At 35.7% G+C, this 19210-nt stretch overlaps 1 protein-coding gene across 1 annotated transcript in view; it reads left to right on the forward strand.

Moving 5' to 3' along the window:
* The first annotated feature begins 756 nt into the window (after positions 1–756).
* The window catches only part of PRKX (protein kinase X-linked), a 92575-nt gene continuing 74121 nt past the window's right edge, over positions 757–19210 (forward strand). The window contains exon 1 of the mRNA XM_005420014.2: positions 757–778. Coding sequence (XP_005420071.1) covers positions 757–778 — 22 coding nt within the window. The remainder of the gene's footprint in view (positions 779–19210) is intronic.

A 19210-nucleotide genomic window follows, 5' to 3' on the forward strand; every position in this document is an offset into this window, starting at 1 on the left:
TGAAAATAATACCTTTAGAATGGGAAAACTCCATTGCACTTCCTGTCCTAATTCTTGTTCTAACTTGCACAGAATATTTTGTTCCAATGATTGTACTGCTTAGCAGATACATTCCTGCCCAAGAAACCCAGCCAAGCATTGAGATTAAATCTTTATTTAAATTATAAGATAAAAATAGTGCCATGTGCTTTTATTCTCCGCACCCTATGGTATTAAGACCTAGATATCAATCTCTGTAACAATGAATCAGTGAAAGAAGCCAGAACTCTAAAATCCTGTTGAGAAAACACACATCATGTCGTCACAGACTCGCAGAATGGCTGGATTTGAAAGGGACATCTTGTGGTCATCTGGTCTAATCCCTCTGCCCACGCAGGGCCATCTAGAGTTGACCCATATTCAGGACCATGTCCAAAGAAATTTGAAATATCTACAAGAATGGAGACTCCACAGTCTGTCAGTCTGGGCCAATGCTCAGTCACCGTCACAGTGAAAATGTTTCCTGATATTCAGAGGGAACCTCCTTGTTTCATGTTGAGTCCATTGGCTCTTTCTCGGTCACTGGGCACCTCTGAAAAACAGCTCGTTTCTTTCTTCTTTATAAACTCCCTTCATATACTTACACACATGAACAAGAGCCCCCAGAGTGCCAATTAAACTTCATGTATCACAAAGTTTAGCTCAAACCTGCTTCATCACTTGATAGATGTTTAAAGGCTGGAGTAAGGTACAGACAACCATTGCAATACCTAAACCATGGACATCCGTCCTTGGGAAGGTGAGTCCTGATACAGCTAAACAAGTGGGACTTTTTAAACTGTTTTGTTAACACTGCAAATCACCCTGACAGCCCCTCTACATGCCTTCTTGATTAGTCAGCAGAAAGCTCAGTACCAGTTTAAACATGGGCTTCTCCCTGTGTGTTTCCAGACATCCCAGAGAAGGAACAAAGTAGTTTATATATGTGTACTTGCCCATCTTGTCAAGACTTCAAACACAGTTAGGCCACAATACAAACAAAAAGTTAAATGTCTCTGATGAGACACTTCAGCAGTTGTGCACACTGACAAGGAAACACTAACAAGGAAACTGCCTGAAGCTACCTGGTAGGATATGTTAAGCCCGTCCCATTTGGTGAATCCAAACCAGAGTCATCTCTTGGTCTTTGCCCCAAAACTAGCATGGGGTCGTGCTTTGTACAAAGTAGGAGGATGTAATTTTGGCATGTATGTAACCATTCACCTTTTCAATACCCTCATAGTTAGAATACTTAGATGAGATTCTTGTCTTTAATCAGTGATGTCTTCTTCTAGGGAAGTGTCCAGCACCCCAAATACAGAATTGACCAAGAGAGAGCACACTTTGCCTCTGTCTTATAGCTGGGCAACTATATAGCCAAGAGATAATATTTTCTTCACAAATATTTCTTCTATATTACTCTATTATTATTCATAATAAAAAAAAAGTTTTAATTATACTAATCACATATAATTAAATAAATCTACTTGTCAATCTACCTCTATTCTTTGCTCTTTCTTCAACAAATGCATTCTGAAATGTTTATATGCAGTCTGAGAAAAATTGCTTCTCATATGTCAAATAAATTATTCTTCTAGAAGACATAGATTATGAAAAGTATCACACACACATAAATACTGAAATGAATGTGCTTATTTTGCAGTGCCAATGCAAGTAAGTCCTGTAATTTTTGCATACAGCCTTAGGAATGACAGCATCAGTTATCATCAATCACAGGAAAGAATACAATAAATACCAATCTATATAAAGAAAAATAATCTGCACTGTTCTGACCACTAGCAAAATAAAACACAATGGGAACATAGGTCATTTATATTTATATGACTTACAGGCTTAGATACACAGAGAATTTTGCCTTTTAACTGGACTTGATTGATTAAAAATCATGTCCCAATAATTAGTCAAGACCTGTACTCTGAAAATTCACACATGGTATATATATAAAATATATTAGCAACAGAAGTGGGAGACTAGCTCTCAATAACCTATTTCTTGAAAGAGCTATTCTGCTAATGAAATACATGCCACATTCTCAAAATATGTTTTTTATCCAATGCTTTATTACCCTCTATCACCCCAGATGAGGGGGGGCAAGGGTCAGGATTAGATTTTGTGGACTCAGAGCTGACAATGAAAACTTCTGAGGAACAATTGAGTGTTCAATCTGTTCAATCTTGCTCTTTTGGTTACACAATCTGGTTTCTGCATTGTAAATGGAAGATTTCATAGTCCCTGTTTGATTGAATTCTTACACCTTCAGGCATAAAAAAGATGCCTTGAACAGCAGTGCAAATAATTTCACAATTTATGGCAACCACAATTGACTACAAGATATACACACAAAGATGAGAATTTTTCTGTCAAAAACACAGTAAAACATTCTCCAGCACCGTAACACTTGAATCTATTGAATGAACTCATAATTTAAAAATGTCATTCAAGTTTCTCTGGTATCTCTGAAAAACTTGTGGATGAAAACATGTCTAGCACCTGTGAATTTTTTGATACAACAGACTATGTTCTTGAGAACCTATGAATTACAAAAATTTTTACAGGCACTTTTCCTTATTCCTTCAGCCTCAGTATGGTTTCAGTAGGTCTGAAAATGTGCTGGTATATCCAGGCTCCTCTTAAAAATAAATGCAGTTTGGACTGTTCTAGTTTTTAGGCTGGTGTTTTACAGCTTCCCTGTGAAGTGTTTTCTGGATGTTCTTCATATTTTAGTTCTGCCGAGTCATAAATACAGAAGGGAAAATTATAATGTAAAAATCCATGGATTATGGAAGTATTCCTACAAATTTTCTGCCAGTCAGTAGCAGAGCTGACTGCTGCAACTGGCAAAAAATGAATATGGTTCTCCCAGGTTTCAGCCATACAAAATTGTGTGCTTACATGCTCTCTGTATGAAAGTCATTTTAAATCATTTACCTTGGTCAAAGGAAAAAGAAATTTTATTTTCATGAACATAGAGTCACATAATGTAAAAAAAATCCATTGAAGTCTATATGTAGCATTCCAAATGTGCATAAAACTCATCTCTAAATCTCCTCAAAGACTGCTGGTGGGCTAATATGTAATTAAAATATAAGAGTTTCTGTGATTTTACTGTTTGGGAGGACCATTATTTTCCTTCATTATTTTCTCTTCTGTTCTTACAGTGAAAAACTATTTTGATAAGAAGAAAGGGGAAAACAAAACAAAAAATTGATTTTATCTTAGCGTATTTCCTCATCTATGAAACTGTTGTAATGAGTTGCTTATTCAGGCAGAACATATTTTATCTCTCTCTGTTTAAATTAGTGGTATTAATATTTATTGGGTCAGCTAAATATATAATTGCATAATGTACAGATCTATCCAATGTTTGGGACTTATTTATTTAAGGAAAATTAATTATAGCTTCACTGGTCCTTTAACACTGTAGATTCATGTTCCCTACATACCAGTGTACTGAGGAAGTGTAAGATGCATTGTGTCTCTAGAAGAGCAAAGTATTTCCATATTTCAAATCTGTGAAGTTTTATGCAGGAGAAAACAAAAATAATCACTGCTGCATGCATTTGTGCCAGACAACCTTATGGTTACACATTTCTGCTGCTGAAATCTTTATTGTTTTAATGTGCCAGATTATTAGATCATGCACAAGGCAAAGTACTTGAATTAATATCTGCTAAGCCAAAATAATTGTGGCTGTTATTCCCTCTAAGAGGTCTGTTTGTGGGATTTTCTTGTTCCTGAAATATAGCTCTAGTCAGAAAAAGGCCATATCAATTATTTCAAAGTATCTCCTAAGAAAATGAATTTACATATTACCACAAGAACAGCTGAACAAATGTAGAAAGGGCAGTTTTGGGGAGTAGGTTAGTTGAAATGTATTTTGAAATGAGAAGGCCACCATTTTGTTTCTATGGAAAAGAAAGAAACACAGAGAGTTCTACTGGAGCAGCACAAAGGCTGAAATGAGCTTTTTGACTACAGAGCAGCCAAATAAACAAACAGAAAACCCAAACAATCATTTGCATGTCCCTGTTCAGAAATGCCTCCCAGCTGCATATATTCCTATGGGAGCTTAGAATATGTGGAATGGAAAAATTAATCAGTGTTTGGTTTAGGTGCTTGCTTTGGACTTTATTGTTTATAAATAAACCAATCTATTTGTTTGTTTATTCCTTAGTGTACTGTGCCTTAGAGCAAAATCTGATAAAAATGTCTTAGAAATTAAGTGTATGTGTTTCTATGCATGCTAAACATATTTTATAGCAGTTAAGTCAGTTCAGATTTAGTAGATAACTGTTTTAGACAAAAAAATATTGTGGGATGGTTTAATAATCCTATACTAAATGATCCAATTCCATTAAATTATGTGGAAAATTAACATAAAGAAGAGAGTCAGCAGAGCCAAATTTCTCATACATTAAAATCCAAGTGTAAAATTTTTTTTTGGTGTTTAAAAGAAACAATAGGATTATTATGCGGAGATCATTTTTCATTAAAATGCTATGTATGTTTATACCTACTGAACATGGATTAGAGGTGTTCAGTTGTTTAAAGAAGAAAAAAAATCCTACTGACTGAGAATTTTAAAAATACATCTGTCATGCATATAAGACACAGACTATGAGTCCACAATAATATGCATTGCCATGAAAATGTTGTAACAGCTGTAAGGAGTTGTGCTGCCAGTTTGTCAAATGAAAAACAAAACCTATTTCAAAGCACAGAGGACTGAAAAATAGAGCAGGCTCTGGCATGCGCTATGCATCACATTTATACTTGGATTGGTCAAATGGATACTTGCTCTTACTTCACACAAATGTCACTGAATTAAGATTTCTGAAGCAGTGAAATAAAGGAATAGTATTCAAGTGCATGCAGACTCACAAGTAAGAAAATTCAATATTCATTTCCTCCAAAATTACTGAAATGTGAATATACCCATTTACAGCAGCAGGAAAGGTGCTGAACTTTTATTATGCCATTTCCTCTGAACAATTTATTTGGACATAGATGGAAATTTATAATTCTGTTTTGCTTCTGTAAATGTCATTTAATATGGTAATCACAGATTATTGCCTATTTTTTCTGGCATGGTTTTCACCATTAGAGGTCAGAATATCTCAATTTGGTCAGCAGTATTGTATAAAATTTATCAGATTTTACTGTATTTCAAAATAAGGACAAACAGTATGAAATACTTATCTTAAATACTTTCAGAGAAAGATAAAGCAAGAATGCAGTAAATTCAAATAAATGAACCAAATAAACAAAATCACACTATTACTGTAATTGAAATATCTCACTGGGATGTAATTGTCCTCTAAGGAGTGCAACAGTCTGCATAATTTTAGCTTAAATTTCAAGTAAGATCTACACTCATCCCTAAATATTTTACTGAAGCCATACTTTTTTTATGCAATGTCCAAAATAATGCAATGCTTCCTATGTAAGATCAACCAATACCTATCCATGGAGGTTCAAACTGCTGATGAATGACAGTGAGTCCAACAACTGCTTTTTCTCATCTGTCAAGTAAAATCTACTGTCCCAATCTTAAATTTCACCTTTTCCTTTTATTAAAGAAGTTTACTTTTAAGCTACAGCATTTTTTTAATTGCTTCAATATAAAAAATTAATCAGAGCTTTTATTCAATAGCTAAAGACTTTGATATACTATTTTCCCACCTAGATTGTGCATGTCAAGGTCACTACAGCTGGTAACTTGTGGAGATGCAACACATCTCTGGCACTATTTATTTAAGAGAGCAGGGGGAAGAATGGAGAAAGGAGTGAGGGGGAAGACTTCTCCATTAAACTTTGCAGTAAAACAGAATTAGGATTTGCCTTGTTTAGAAATACAGCTCTGTGCTTATTTAATTGGAGACAGTATTATATTTCACAAGCAGGTAGAAAATTGAAGTTACAGCAGCCTACCTTCATCACCGCCTTTTCTACTTTGGGATTTATTTTCACTTCTTGTTCTTTGACAATGAATTTTCTTTTTTTTTTTTTTTTGTACCAACATGGAGTGCTATTACATCCACTTTATTCTGTGCTGAAAGCAATTTGGAGAAGCAATATAAATCAAATGTCATCTCATAAGAGGTGACATAATAATGAAACAGTCCTCTTCTACCCAAGGACTTTTTGCCACACAGACATAATTTCTTTCCTTTAAATATCTCTTTCTGTGATTGCCAAATCAACAGGCTAAAATCTTAGAATCCAGAAAGACAGTTATCCCTATACCATAAGTCAGTCACCTTTCACCAAAACCGAATTAGAAAAAAGAGATCGATTATCAGCTGGGCAAAAGGGCATGTACAAAAACTATTGAACAGCTTGGGATGATTCCTGTCACATACACAGGTTTAAAGAATGGTCTTATGGCACTCTTGTTACAGAGCTCAGAAGTGGCAGTATACTATTGTCCAATTACTAAATTTTGTAAAAGGAATTCCTGTGCACCACAGTCAGTCCCCAAGTACAACTTCTTTGAAATAGTCTTTTAAACTACATAACCAAAGTGTCCCTGTCTGTGGTCTTGCACGACTGAATAAAGGCAGCTTAAAGCTGTAGAAATAGTTGGAAAGAATGATCAGCAAAAGTAGCAGAACACTATTTGTTAGATGACTGGAATGCTAGTTGGATAGCAATGAAAAGAATATACAGAAGTAGCCAAAAAACCAAAAAACAAACAAAGAAACAAACAAAAAACCACCCCCCCCCCAAAAAACCCAAAAAAGCAAACCAAACCAAAACCAAAACAGAACAAAACAAAAACAAAACCCAAAAAAAAAACCCTATATTAAACCTGTATTTAAATGTCCAGATATATACATAGTTGAAAATGTGGAAATGTGAAAAGTCTGATCATTAGAGTTCTTATTTTGTCAAGATGAACTGTTAAGAAATACACACACATATATACACATATACACATATATATGTATATTTATGTATAAGCATATAAATGTAAGCATGAATGTAGAACGGAAGGGAACTCTGGAGGTCCCAAATCAAAGTTCTGAAGTGGGTGTGGTTGCTCTGGTTTCATCCAGCCCAGGTTAGAACAGCTTCATGGGTGGAGAGTTCAGAATCTCCAGGCAGCAGGTGTGGTCTTATGTTCTTAACCTCTCTGAATCTACAGACATGTACTTATTATTCATCTGTTATTGAAATATAAGACCTTTATGGCAAAGAAAAACCATCACTGTTGTCATGGGTATTTGCTTTATAATGCATTGTTTATTTATATAGACAGAAATTAACTCCCTGTGATACAACCTGAAGAAACTAATAGACACTATATAGGAAAATCTTTCTTTCTGTAGTTAAGAGTGGTAGGATTTGGCTACAGGAGCTGGTACTGATATTTTCCTAGGTACTGACAAGAATGAAAGCTTTGTAATCAGCTCTTTTTATCTAGCACTGTATAATATCACACTCATTTTAAAACCAGTCTCCAGTATCACAAGGGCACCTTGAAATCCAGGTTCCTCTGAGCTAAAGAAGTCCCTATATAGCAATACTAACTGCAATCTGTAGCAATAGTCAAGGTACACACAAAAACACTCTGGGACAGTCTAATCTGGATTCACAGTCATGGCTTAAATTGAGGCTATTTTTGTTCAAATTGCCCATCAGTCTATTTGTGTGCACAGTAAAATAAAATAAAGGAAAATAATTAAAACAAAACCCAGAAAAGTTATATAAAATAAAATTTGGGGTGTTGTACATGATCTTGATCCAGAAAACTTGGGGTTTGCATGGTCTCTTTGAAGGGGCAGAGTGGAAATTTATCTACACATTATCAGTGTGTAGGTGTCTGAAGACCATGATGAAAGGGAATTTATTTTTAAACAACACGCTGTCAAAACTGGCATATGTAATTGGATCAGGGACTATTTAATTACAAAGCCTTATGACATACACTAGTACAAAAATATCTATTAGAGTGATATTATCCCTTCTTAATTCATCAGGATGGCAAGAGTTTTTGCCTAAAGATTTCTGAATAGTTTCCAATACAAAATTAATCATGTTTATCATCTATTTCAGAATTAGCTGGATTTGTATTATATTGTAACACAACAGTTTTGAAAATATTTTGGAAAGCATTTCAAAAGACAAACTTAATGCAATTTTGTCTGGCAGTGCATCCACATGCTGAACCTTGAAAAACCACATTACTGCATGAGTCAAGTTTCTCTCATCCTTTCACCTAATTTTGTTCTCTAATTTTTATGCCAGTTATAAACCTAGAAATATTTAGAGTCAGTGCAATGTTTAATGGAAAATCAGTTTTCTATTCCAGTATATTCAGTGATTTAAGCATTTTCTTTTATACACACACAGAGTAAGGAAAATTTTTCACATAAACACACTTTAATTTTGATGTTAGTAAAAGATATAGTTAAAGTCTTAGATGACTTAAACACATTCTGAGTACCCTATTACTGATTTTTGTTCTTCTTGTGACTAGAAAAGGGCATTTAGAAGTCTCAAGACCAAGTGGTTCTTTTTGGTTTTTCTCTCAGGCAGCTGCAAAATTACATGAGAAGGAAAAAAAAAATTGAGAGTGTTATATAGAGAAATGTGCATGTTTGTGCATGAAGTTCAAACAAAATATGCTGGCAACACAGAACAAAGTTCACCGGCTAATTCCAAATACATTCTTTGGGTAATTTTTCAGAGGGCAGTGATCACAGAGTTAGCATAATAAAGGCTCTTTCAATAAGTAAACTTCTAAAGGAGCTAAAAATTCCCTTCTCTTGAAACCTAGATGCAATGCCAAGCCCCTGCCAGCACACTGCCTTTCTGGGTGTCTGCTATGGTCTGTATGCCTGCTAGTCTCCTCCACAAGTTCTCCTGACCTGGTTTTTTTCTGTTTGTTTGGGTCTCCTGTGCAATTTCTTTCCACTCCATGCCACACCTTGGAGAAGAGAGGGTCATCTACTCCGTCAGGCTGCATCCTGATTCCTGTTAAGAGTTCCTTTGAATAACAAGGATTCTCCTTATACCCCACTTCTGAAGGGCAAGTCGTTGCAGAAAATTCTGAGCTGCTGGAGTGTTCTAATTATATTTCCAGGTCTATAGGTGTGGTCCGGGAAGTGAATGTATCTGGCACTGGCAGCATCAAGATATGCAATTTAGGTTAACCCCCTTGAAGACCACAAAAAAAACAATGCTAATGCAGAACCCCAAAAGGAGAAGGAAGCTTGGAGATGTCCTCAAATGGTAAGCCACCACCATAAAAATTACAGAATGTGACTGATGCCATCAGGATTCAGTCCCACTGGAAACACTGATATAACAAATTTAGAGTTACACGGGGAGAGGTGTATCAGAATATGCAAATTTATGCTAATAGAGTTTATTCTGGTACTAACTGGAAGGAATAATGCATGGAAATATGTATGTATTTAAACAGTCACCCTCATATCTTAACAGGATGACCATGAACTGATCTATCTTGTACCTTTGATGTGGTCTACCTGCCTATACCACATAGCTATTTTCTAGATGACAATCTAAACATCATGAATTCAAACTTCCCTCTATTTTTGAGTACATTTTCATCTATTTTTGAGTATATTTTGCATAATTTTTATATGTTCTTAATGTGCAGTTTCTTATGTCTTCCTGCTTTAATCCGTGCAATAATAGCTAGACCAAAAAAAGAGCATCTGGTGGTATAGATCCACTGTGCATCCACAAAGAAAACTTAAAGCCAAAACATATACACAAGAGATGGAGAACAGCTCTACAAAATGCTTTTCAGTAATTCTTCATAGAATAGCCATAAAAAGCATTAAGTGTAGAGATGGGTGAGCACAGCTGTGGATTCTTCTGTGATCCTGTATCAAGGGCTGTTCTGTGGATAATCCTTTTAGAAATGCTCTTTGGCCTGAGCCAGCATGTGCCAAGTTTCTGCATCAATCATGACATTCAGCCTTGCCCAGATAGAAGCCAGTCAACAGCTAATGCGATTACATGGCCAGGAGAGTTTTTAACAGGAAAATGGTTTAGAAACTTGCAATTGGATTTGAACTGATAATTGCTTGATTGAAAGGTAGCTTTTCATGTACTGATGCTGAATGACTATTTCTAGCAATGAAAACAGGGGACAAAAGTAAAAAAATATTTGGTTTTCTCTCTCTTTTTTTTTTCCTTAAGGGTTCAGTTTGTTGTACTTGTCACTTGGTTTAGAAGTCATTTAGAAGTCAAACATTTCTCTCAATACAAAGAAAGATCCATTTGGATGCAGTGGACACATGCTGATTGTTAGATATTGAAGATTAGATTGAAGATATCTACTGTAAATGGGCTGTGAGCTTTGCAATCCACTTTGCAGCTCTATTAGAACAATCAAAGATATCCATGAAAGTGTAATTATGGTATAGTGAAAATTATCCTATTTGCAGCTGAAAATTGCTTATTAACTGCATGTGAAAATGTAAAATATTACATCCTAGTAGTTCTATTCTATCTCATTTTAGCAGAATTAATTTTATCTCAATAGCCAAAATTCATTACTTTAGACCACAGGCTGAATGCAAATCACACTACTTGGCTAATTGTTCCATTTCATTCAAATGAACGTCAACTTATTAAACATCAACTTGTTGACTGATTTCCCTGTCACAGGTCATTTTCCCGTCATTTTTTCTGAGTTTACTATGGAAAGACAGGAAACAGACCATGAAACCTGAAAGTTTTTCCTTCTGAACACAAGGGCCTACCCCAACATTGAGTTTTAACTGTCTCACTGATCAAGCACAAATTGTAAATTTGGTTGGAGCATTTAGGAGGCACTGTAAATCCAGGAGAAGATGCAGTATGAGGATGACTCAACTGAAAACATACAGAGCCTACATTTGCCTATTTCCCTTTGCTTATCACAAGCAGCACTTTAAATGGAAAATCTTGGGACTTTTCCTGAGTCATCTTACTACAATTTATCAGTTAGCAAGTACTTGATAATTTCAGTTAATCAATATTTAGCTATTTTTAGTCTCTCTGCAATCGTAAGCACTTGCATTTTACCCACATTTCTAGCTGTGAGGACCTCTTAGGGAGTTAGCTGGCTGCCTGTGCTCTGAGAAGCTTTAGTACTTAGGCTGACGCTTGCCTGACTCTCAGTATATCCAGGCTAGGCGGAATGTTTTGGCTTCTCTGCAGCATGATACATAGGGGAAACCCCTCATATTAGGTTCCATTCCTATCTAAGGTTGCATTTGTCTGTTGGTCCTTCATCACTGGAGAAAACTAGAGCTATTTTTCTATGGTGCCTTTTTATCCATTGGACATCTCAGCATTCCTTGCTCTGCTACTGATATTAATACTTCTTTCTTCAATGAGTTTGAGACAAGTATTTTTTCCCCTACATTTTTATGCAGAGTTACTTATTAGGTTCTTCTCTTTTTAACTATTACCATTATATTTATTGTTGGCAAAGAGGCTGGACTTTTTGCATTAAAAACTGATGTACTCATTATCTTTTTTTGAATAATTTATTAAGACAAACCCCAAGAGAACTTTAAAAAAACCCAAAACCATACCTCTTATGGACATACCGCACCTACATCCATAAATGCTGATCACTCTCCTTACAACCTCATTAGTGTATCTGAGCCATCTGCAGTGCCAAAGTAATGTATGACCAAAGATTCAGCCAAACACATGTCAACTCTAAGTGTTTTTGTTGATTTGCATCAGACCTCAGACTACGTTCGAACACGACTGATAAAAATGGGTTACCTCTTCTTAAGGAAGGGAAGGTAGCAGCAATGTGCAGGACTTTTCCTCCCAGAAAGTTGCTGCATGTTGCCTCAAGATATAATGGGAGAAATGTGGGCTCAAAGTGAACAGGGTAGGTGCGTCATGCTTCAGAGAAATTAATCAGATTTAAACCTCATCAAAAGTTTCAAAGGGCTGGTTCACATCCAAGAACTCTGTTTTGAGCTGTGCCAAAACAAAACAGGGATCTAAAAATAAGACTCTGCATTGTGTGTACCATCATCTCCCTTGTTCTATTTTTTTCCCAAATAAAATTTCAATGATACAATCCATTAGAAAACAAGGGACATGAAGAAGTTTTTAGACCCTTTCCCAATGAACAAAGAGGTGATTCTAATGAGAAAGGGTAAGCAGACAACTGATTTACAGTCCACATAAGCCAAAGGAAGAAAGAAAATAAGTCAAGTCCATCTACCCTCCTGGCTTTCATAATTTGTTAATTAAAAAAAAAGAGAAACAACCAAACAAAAAAAAAACCCTTTAACTAAATTAGGTTGGTTACTGAGGATGCCTATTTCCTAGTTCATCTTAATAATTTTTATTTTCTTAATTAATTTTGAGAATATTAACATGAGCTTTAATGTTGAGGTTCCTACCTCTTTGTAATCAGATTAAGTAATTTCAATGTCTTTCATGTGTTTCCTAGTTCTCCTTTCAACTGCTTTCATAACTGCTTGCTTCTATTTATATTTCTTCTACCGCAAAGCCAATGTCACTAAGATACTTCTGTTCTTGCTCATAATAAATCTGCTATTTTTGGAAGGAGGCTCAGCAGCACTTGTGCTGATTAATTGCTTTCATTTCTTTCATCTTGTCTTCCAATAGCCATCTCTTTTATTTTGCATTAACCCTTTCCATTCTCTGGATGGACATCTAGTGGAGCCAGGCTATCATGATGCCTACAGCTCCTTAATAATAGCCAGAGATGCTGGAATATTTCTGTGTCACAGGCTGCAAAAAAACACCTCCACCTTCTTGATACAGCCACATTCACAGATAAGCTGTGATGAGTCCCATGTTTTTCTTTCACATTACTTGTTCCAGCCTAATTGAGCAATGGCAGCAGGGAGACATTTTTCTCTTAGCACTCATCAAGATGTAATAACAGGGTTCCTATTGTTAAGCGGGCAAGCCTTGCTTTTGTTGGCACCAATAAGAGTTTTAATGTAAACATCGGCCTCAAAAGACAATATACTCATAGTTAACAGAATACAAAAAAGTCTAATAATAACAACGTGCCTTAATTTTTAATTCTATTACATGATTCTGAAATTGTCAGTATTTTAAACCATAAACTTAACATCATAACTTAAGTTAGAGGAATCCTATAAGACATGGCGATCAGAATACAAAGTGGATTTCCCACTCATAAAGCTTGTTTAAACTTAATAGTGAAAACAGCCAGAGCCTTGTCACAAAGAAATGGATGTAAAATTAAAGGTCAGGAACCTGGCGCTCTCTGCCTCTGCCTTGGCCAGGAGAACCCGTCCAGCAAAGACATGGAAGTAGTTCCCTTTTTGCTCCTTCCAAGAACACAGGGACAGAAAGGGTGACATTGACATGTCACATGTCAAATACATAACCAAATACAGTGCCTCCTGTTCTTTTGTATTAGCTATCAGACTTCATTTTATTTTACTCCGGGCCTGTGGGTGTACAAAACAGTCTGGGAGCTTCTAGTCCCAAATTCGTTTCAGCATGGTATATACTGTCTCTACTCTACTTGTAAACAGACCTCAACAAAAGATTTATTGTGATTTATATCTAACTATTAGTTGTTTAATAGTGTAAGTCTACCTATTACATCTTTCTTCAGGACAGATAATTTTGGGAGTAGTTGGAGGTGACAATAAGCTTTGATATATTGGTCTTCTCTCTCCTGGCTGCAGAAAATTAATGGAATGAAAATGTCACTTGTTATTTGGTCACTACTATTGTTTTCATCCACCAGAGCAAAATTATACCACAATGAAATGCAAGGCCAGAAATAAGTTTAAAAAGCAGCTCTAAAATGTCAAACTTGTACATCTAACACTAGTTAATTAGACCCATGCTTATATGCGTAACAAGCCAGACCACCAGTTACTGAGGTCACAGGATCTCCACTGAGCCAAGTGTCTGATTTTGCAGATTTTGGTTCTGACTTCCAGAGCACTGTCCAAATGTAAAGTTTTTCAAAACCTTACTTAGTTTATTAAAGTCATCACTGGCCTGACAATAATTAGCCACAAGTTCCACAATTTCATTAGTATGAGAGAGGCTGGTCATAATGATGTTAATTTTTCTATTGTTCACACAAGGCCAAGGATGATGACTGCCAGATATAGCCTATCTACTTTGCCTAAGTATTAGGGCTGGAGAAAGTTTATAATATGATTACAGACCTGAGCACATTGGTGTATTATGTCAGATGCTTTTTTTTTTTAATGCCATCTTCCAGATTCACGATTTATATTTAAAATGCCTCTAGTACCACGGTTGTAGAGCATAAAATGACTGTGGAATCAATGAAGCAATGTCTCTGCGAGTTTACAGTCTGGAACAATGGATTGAAACAGCACAAATTGCCTTGTATTTCCTGGGGGGATGTTATTGCTGAAGTCTGGTGACAATTCTCTTAACATCAATTATTCCACTACTGATTCTACAGTGTCACTACTAAGTAATGATCCAATCATCCACACTGGATGTACCAACAGCTTTTGGCAAATGTTTGCTCTGTGAGTTTAAAGATATTCACTGCATTTCATGGTGCTTACCATACAATTTGAATGCAATTTTTGTGTGAAGGCAGTGTGTACCTGTTGTATTTAAATTGTCAGTGATGGCCATGTGTTTATACTGCATCAGTAGAGGTTACTGCTGGCTCCAGAGAGACAGCACATAAATCTTCCTCACCTCCCCAGAAAGCTTTCCAGCTTTCTAATGTGCAATGAATACTGCTGCATAAATACAATGCGCCACAGTTATCTTTCTGTTTTCTGACAAATTTACGACCATGCTTTCCTGAAGAAAAGTTGAATAGATTACTCTGTTGTTGGGAGAAAAAAAGAAAAAAGAGGAATAGCATTATTTACTAAAAACAGATGCTGCCACCTTCTTGAAAATAATTTTGTTTCATTTGTTTAACAGAAGAAAAAGAGGGAGAAAGGATGGAGCAAGCAATGTAGAATAAACTGTACCCTACCCTCTGGAAGTTGTATTTGACACACAGACAATTCACTAACCATTTCTTAGTAGTGATAATTAGCAAGTCAACTTCTGTCTGTTTATTGGTTTTCCCATTCAGTGGTATTAGTTATCATGGTACATTCAATTATTTTCTTTCTTCCCACACAGTAAATTTGCCGGCGCATGAATTATTCTGGCACTATTTATTTATTTATCTTTTACTGTCCACAGGGTTTTGATGTAGCTATTTTTGTAACATGAGTGAAATTGCATTTACACAGAGGATTTTTGATCATTTGTCTTGTCACATCCTTTAACCCTAATACTTGTGTTTGGTACATTGAATGAAGTAGTATACAAGCTAAATATAGTCACCAAAATATAGTACTGGTTCATGATGGGAGCAGACTTCTGGGATTACAGTTCCAGTCCCATGGCAGCAGCACTCCCAGAGGCCAGAGAGATGTTCAGATGAAAGAGGAAGGCAGTAAGTTTTGGATAGCATGGCTTTTCAGAGCTTCCAGAGAACAGTTCTTTTTTTTTTTTTTTTTGCTAGTCTGTGTTTTTGATTTACCTGTATTGTCACAACAGCTTCAACAACACATCATGACAGATTTTCCCCCAGTTGTGTACACAAGAAATGTTCATGAAAAATTAATGTTGCATTCTGCAAATGTTGAGGCCTCCAGATATCAGAAAAGCTCTTCTATTCCCCCTCTCCATTAGACACCATCTTTTCACTAGGTTTCTTTCATTTTATTTTCCTCATCTACACTCTTACTTTGTACTTGTTCTTACATTTTAAAGGAAATTTTCATGAATTTCTGCTATCTCTTCAATCAATTATACTTTTTTTTCTTCCTTTTTTACTGAGGGGGTATCATGAGATACCCTAAATGTACAGATAGATCGCTTCTCTTGTCCATGATTCTAGGAGGGCAAGTCAAGGAAAAGTAAAGGATATAGAGCACAATTGAATCAAAAATATGTGCTTTGCATTCACAAATACAATCAAGATGCACATTTCAAGTGCAACTAGTAAAAACTCTGTACTACAGCAATAAAGGTGTAAGAAGAATACAAATCAGCCACTAAGGCAAAATTACTCTGCCAGACAGAGTGCTCTGGTGAAGCTTGAATGAGAAAGCAGCTTGTAAAACAAAGTTTCCTCTTCAGCATAAAAAACACAACAGTTTGACTGCAGAGAGATATTTATCAAGGATAATTCATACTTTTCACAGGCAGTTTTACACTGCTGAATCTAAGGTCAAGGCAAAGAATAGTCCAGGCTAGAAGAACTCAATTGACAAAATCAAGTTGTCAGAAAAGGCCAAAGAATTAAATTAAGGTCAACTCTGCCATCTTGATTCAGTCTCCCACCCTATCATCTGTGTTAGCATTGATGTTGTTACATGTTCATTATTCTTTGGCTACATACAATGAATAATTGCAGTACATAGTGTAGATTGTGTTTATTTAATAGAGAGAAAGGCAGTAATTTTTCAAACCTTCCAGCTGCAGTTAAAATAAAACTTAAGGCACTGTGATGACAATCGCCTCCATTACAAGAGCTGACCCATGGGACCAGGTCCTGGGTCATGCAAATAAAGGTAATACTTTAACATAAGACACAAGCCTCTGCTTTGTACCTCTTAAATTTGAGTACTCCTTAATGCGTCATTGTCTGCGTGTATTTTCTAAAATGTAAACTGAAGCAACACAAAATAAAACAGAAACTGTTGTATCATGGTGATGGTCTGTATAGGCCATCAGTAGAAGGCTGATGACATTCAATGTGTGTCTACTTCGACCCTGATTTCTGAAGAGGAGCATGTGACTGTAGTCACAAAGCCTTTTGCTCTCTTTACGCACTACTTTCCTCCTTCTCCAATTTTTCCACAGCAGACTTTTCCCCATGAGTTACCTTTTTTTTTCCTTTTCAGTTCTTCTTGACTCCATAATGATGAATTCCCTCTTTCAGCATTTTACTCCTAATTTGTTCATTTTGTCTCAATACTTCCCTAATAATCTGATTTGTCCCTGATGATCTTGGCTGACAATTTTGGGTTCCTCCCTCCCCTGGCCCAGGTCTGCTGAGCTCAGTATCAGTCTCCTCTTCTTCCAGCTGACAGTCCAGGACTTTCCACCTCTGTATCTGAGGCCAGAAGTCAAAGACAGGTTTTCATAAGACTGTTTCAGAGAAGAGGCCTAATACAGAAGCTTTCTCTCTTTATTAACTTCACAGAATTTTCCAACTAAGCGGCTTTTTATCTTGCAAGCCTAATTCTAGTTGGCAAATGCTAGAATCTAGAGTGCCTGGGCAGTGAGAGCAATGAGGGGAGTTCCCTTATTTATCCTGTGATAGAATCTGAAGTTTTTTTACTGGTGAAATGTGGGTAATCTACCCAGTGGTTGTAAATGGCAGTCCTTCAAAATCTAAAATGGCTGGATTTTGAAAGGGACAGCAAAAGATGAGGGAAATTTAGCACAGTGCACTACCTCTATTTTTATAAGCAAATGTTCAAAAAGGAACACTGTGACTATTGCTACCGTATTTAAACAATTAGCCGTACTTATAGGTGGAGTGTCTGTAAGAAATAAATTTTACAGCATTTTAAGGATAATATCTTATTACTTTCACACCCTATTACTAATGAATATATTGCTTTTAAAACATCGGTTTTTATTTATCATAAAAATAAATGTACCTGTTTTCTTCTACATGACAGAAGTTAAAAGTAAAATTATCCTAAATATGTATCTTAATGTGATCTTTCTCCAAATCTTAAACAATAAGAGTGCACTAATATACCCCTTATTCCATAAAGACCTCCACTCTATGAAGCTATCATTTTTCCATTTATTCAGAGCAAACCAACAATTAGATCCTTGTATTAATTATAACCCTGGCTATGTGCTGATGGCTACCACTGTAAAGTGCTAACCCTTGAGTGATGGTGTCTCAATAATTCGTGACTGATACTTACTTGATAGGGAGATGTAAGCAAAATTTTTTTTACACTGAAAATATTTAAGATAAAAAAGGCTCTAGAGTTCAGATTTTCCAAAAATTTTAATGAAATTCAGTCTCTCTTTGATATTTAAGATATGTGAGGTTTTTTATTTAGAACATTATCTGATCAACAAATGTATAATGTCATATGGATTTATTTATATTTAAATAAATTAAAATTTATTTCTGATAATTTCCACATTTGATCACTATGGTTCACATAAGATTGATAATGTATCACTCAAAGAATAAATTTTATTTGAATGATTCATTTATAATTTGAATCTGAAGGTAGGCACTCAAGTGGAAATTACGTAATTTTAAATTGTGAACACCAATGTGAACTCCCATAATTACAAAAATTTTCAAATACCATGATGTAACTGAACTATGTGATTTCATACTACACACTCAGTGTATTTTCCATCTAATTACACAGTTTCTGAGGTTATACACTATATCCCATGATTTAATAGAAAAGCTGGTAAGAACAAAGGAGGCATAAAACTCACTCATGTATTCCACCACTACATTTTCCATGTATTTGAGCTAGTTTGTAGGTCCACTTTTAGTCATATCAGCCTCCTTAGGAGGTAAAATACTCTCCAAAGTCCAAAGTGTTACTGCCATTAATCAAAAAACAAAACAAACCAAAAAAAAAAAAACAACCCAAAAGAACCCACCACAACCAACCTGGAAATATTAGAATGGTGTAAGAACAAAAAAGTTACGGAGTTTATATTCCTCTAGTGAAGAAGGCTGGACCACTCTTAATGGAGGCTTTTCTACACTCTCTTTCAAAGCCTCTAATAATAGAAACCCTATTTATACACTAGGAGGCTTGTTCATGTTATTAATTATCATTGTGTTTTAAATACTATCTTTTCCCATTTGACTTAACCCTCTCTTGTTGCAAATTTAGTCAATATTGTCCTTGTACTATGCTGAACATGGAAGTCAGATGAAAACCACAATGCAACAACCTGCATATGCTGGAGGATTTACCCTTAAACAGCCCTATTTTCCTAAATTAACTCCGTGTTTTCAAATTGTCTTCTGAGATCATACTGTCTAATTCATTTGGCATTTCTAGCTTACTCTGAACTTATTCTAACTTGCCTACATCATTCACAGAGAATAATTCCTAAAAGTAGACATGCTATTTTAGCTGAGGCCTCACCAGATCTG

This window comes from Geospiza fortis, unplaced genomic scaffold, assembly GCF_000277835.1.
Source record: "Geospiza fortis unplaced genomic scaffold, GeoFor_1.0 scaffold192, whole genome shotgun sequence".
Classification (NCBI taxonomy): Eukaryota; Metazoa; Chordata; class Aves; order Passeriformes; family Thraupidae; genus Geospiza; species Geospiza fortis.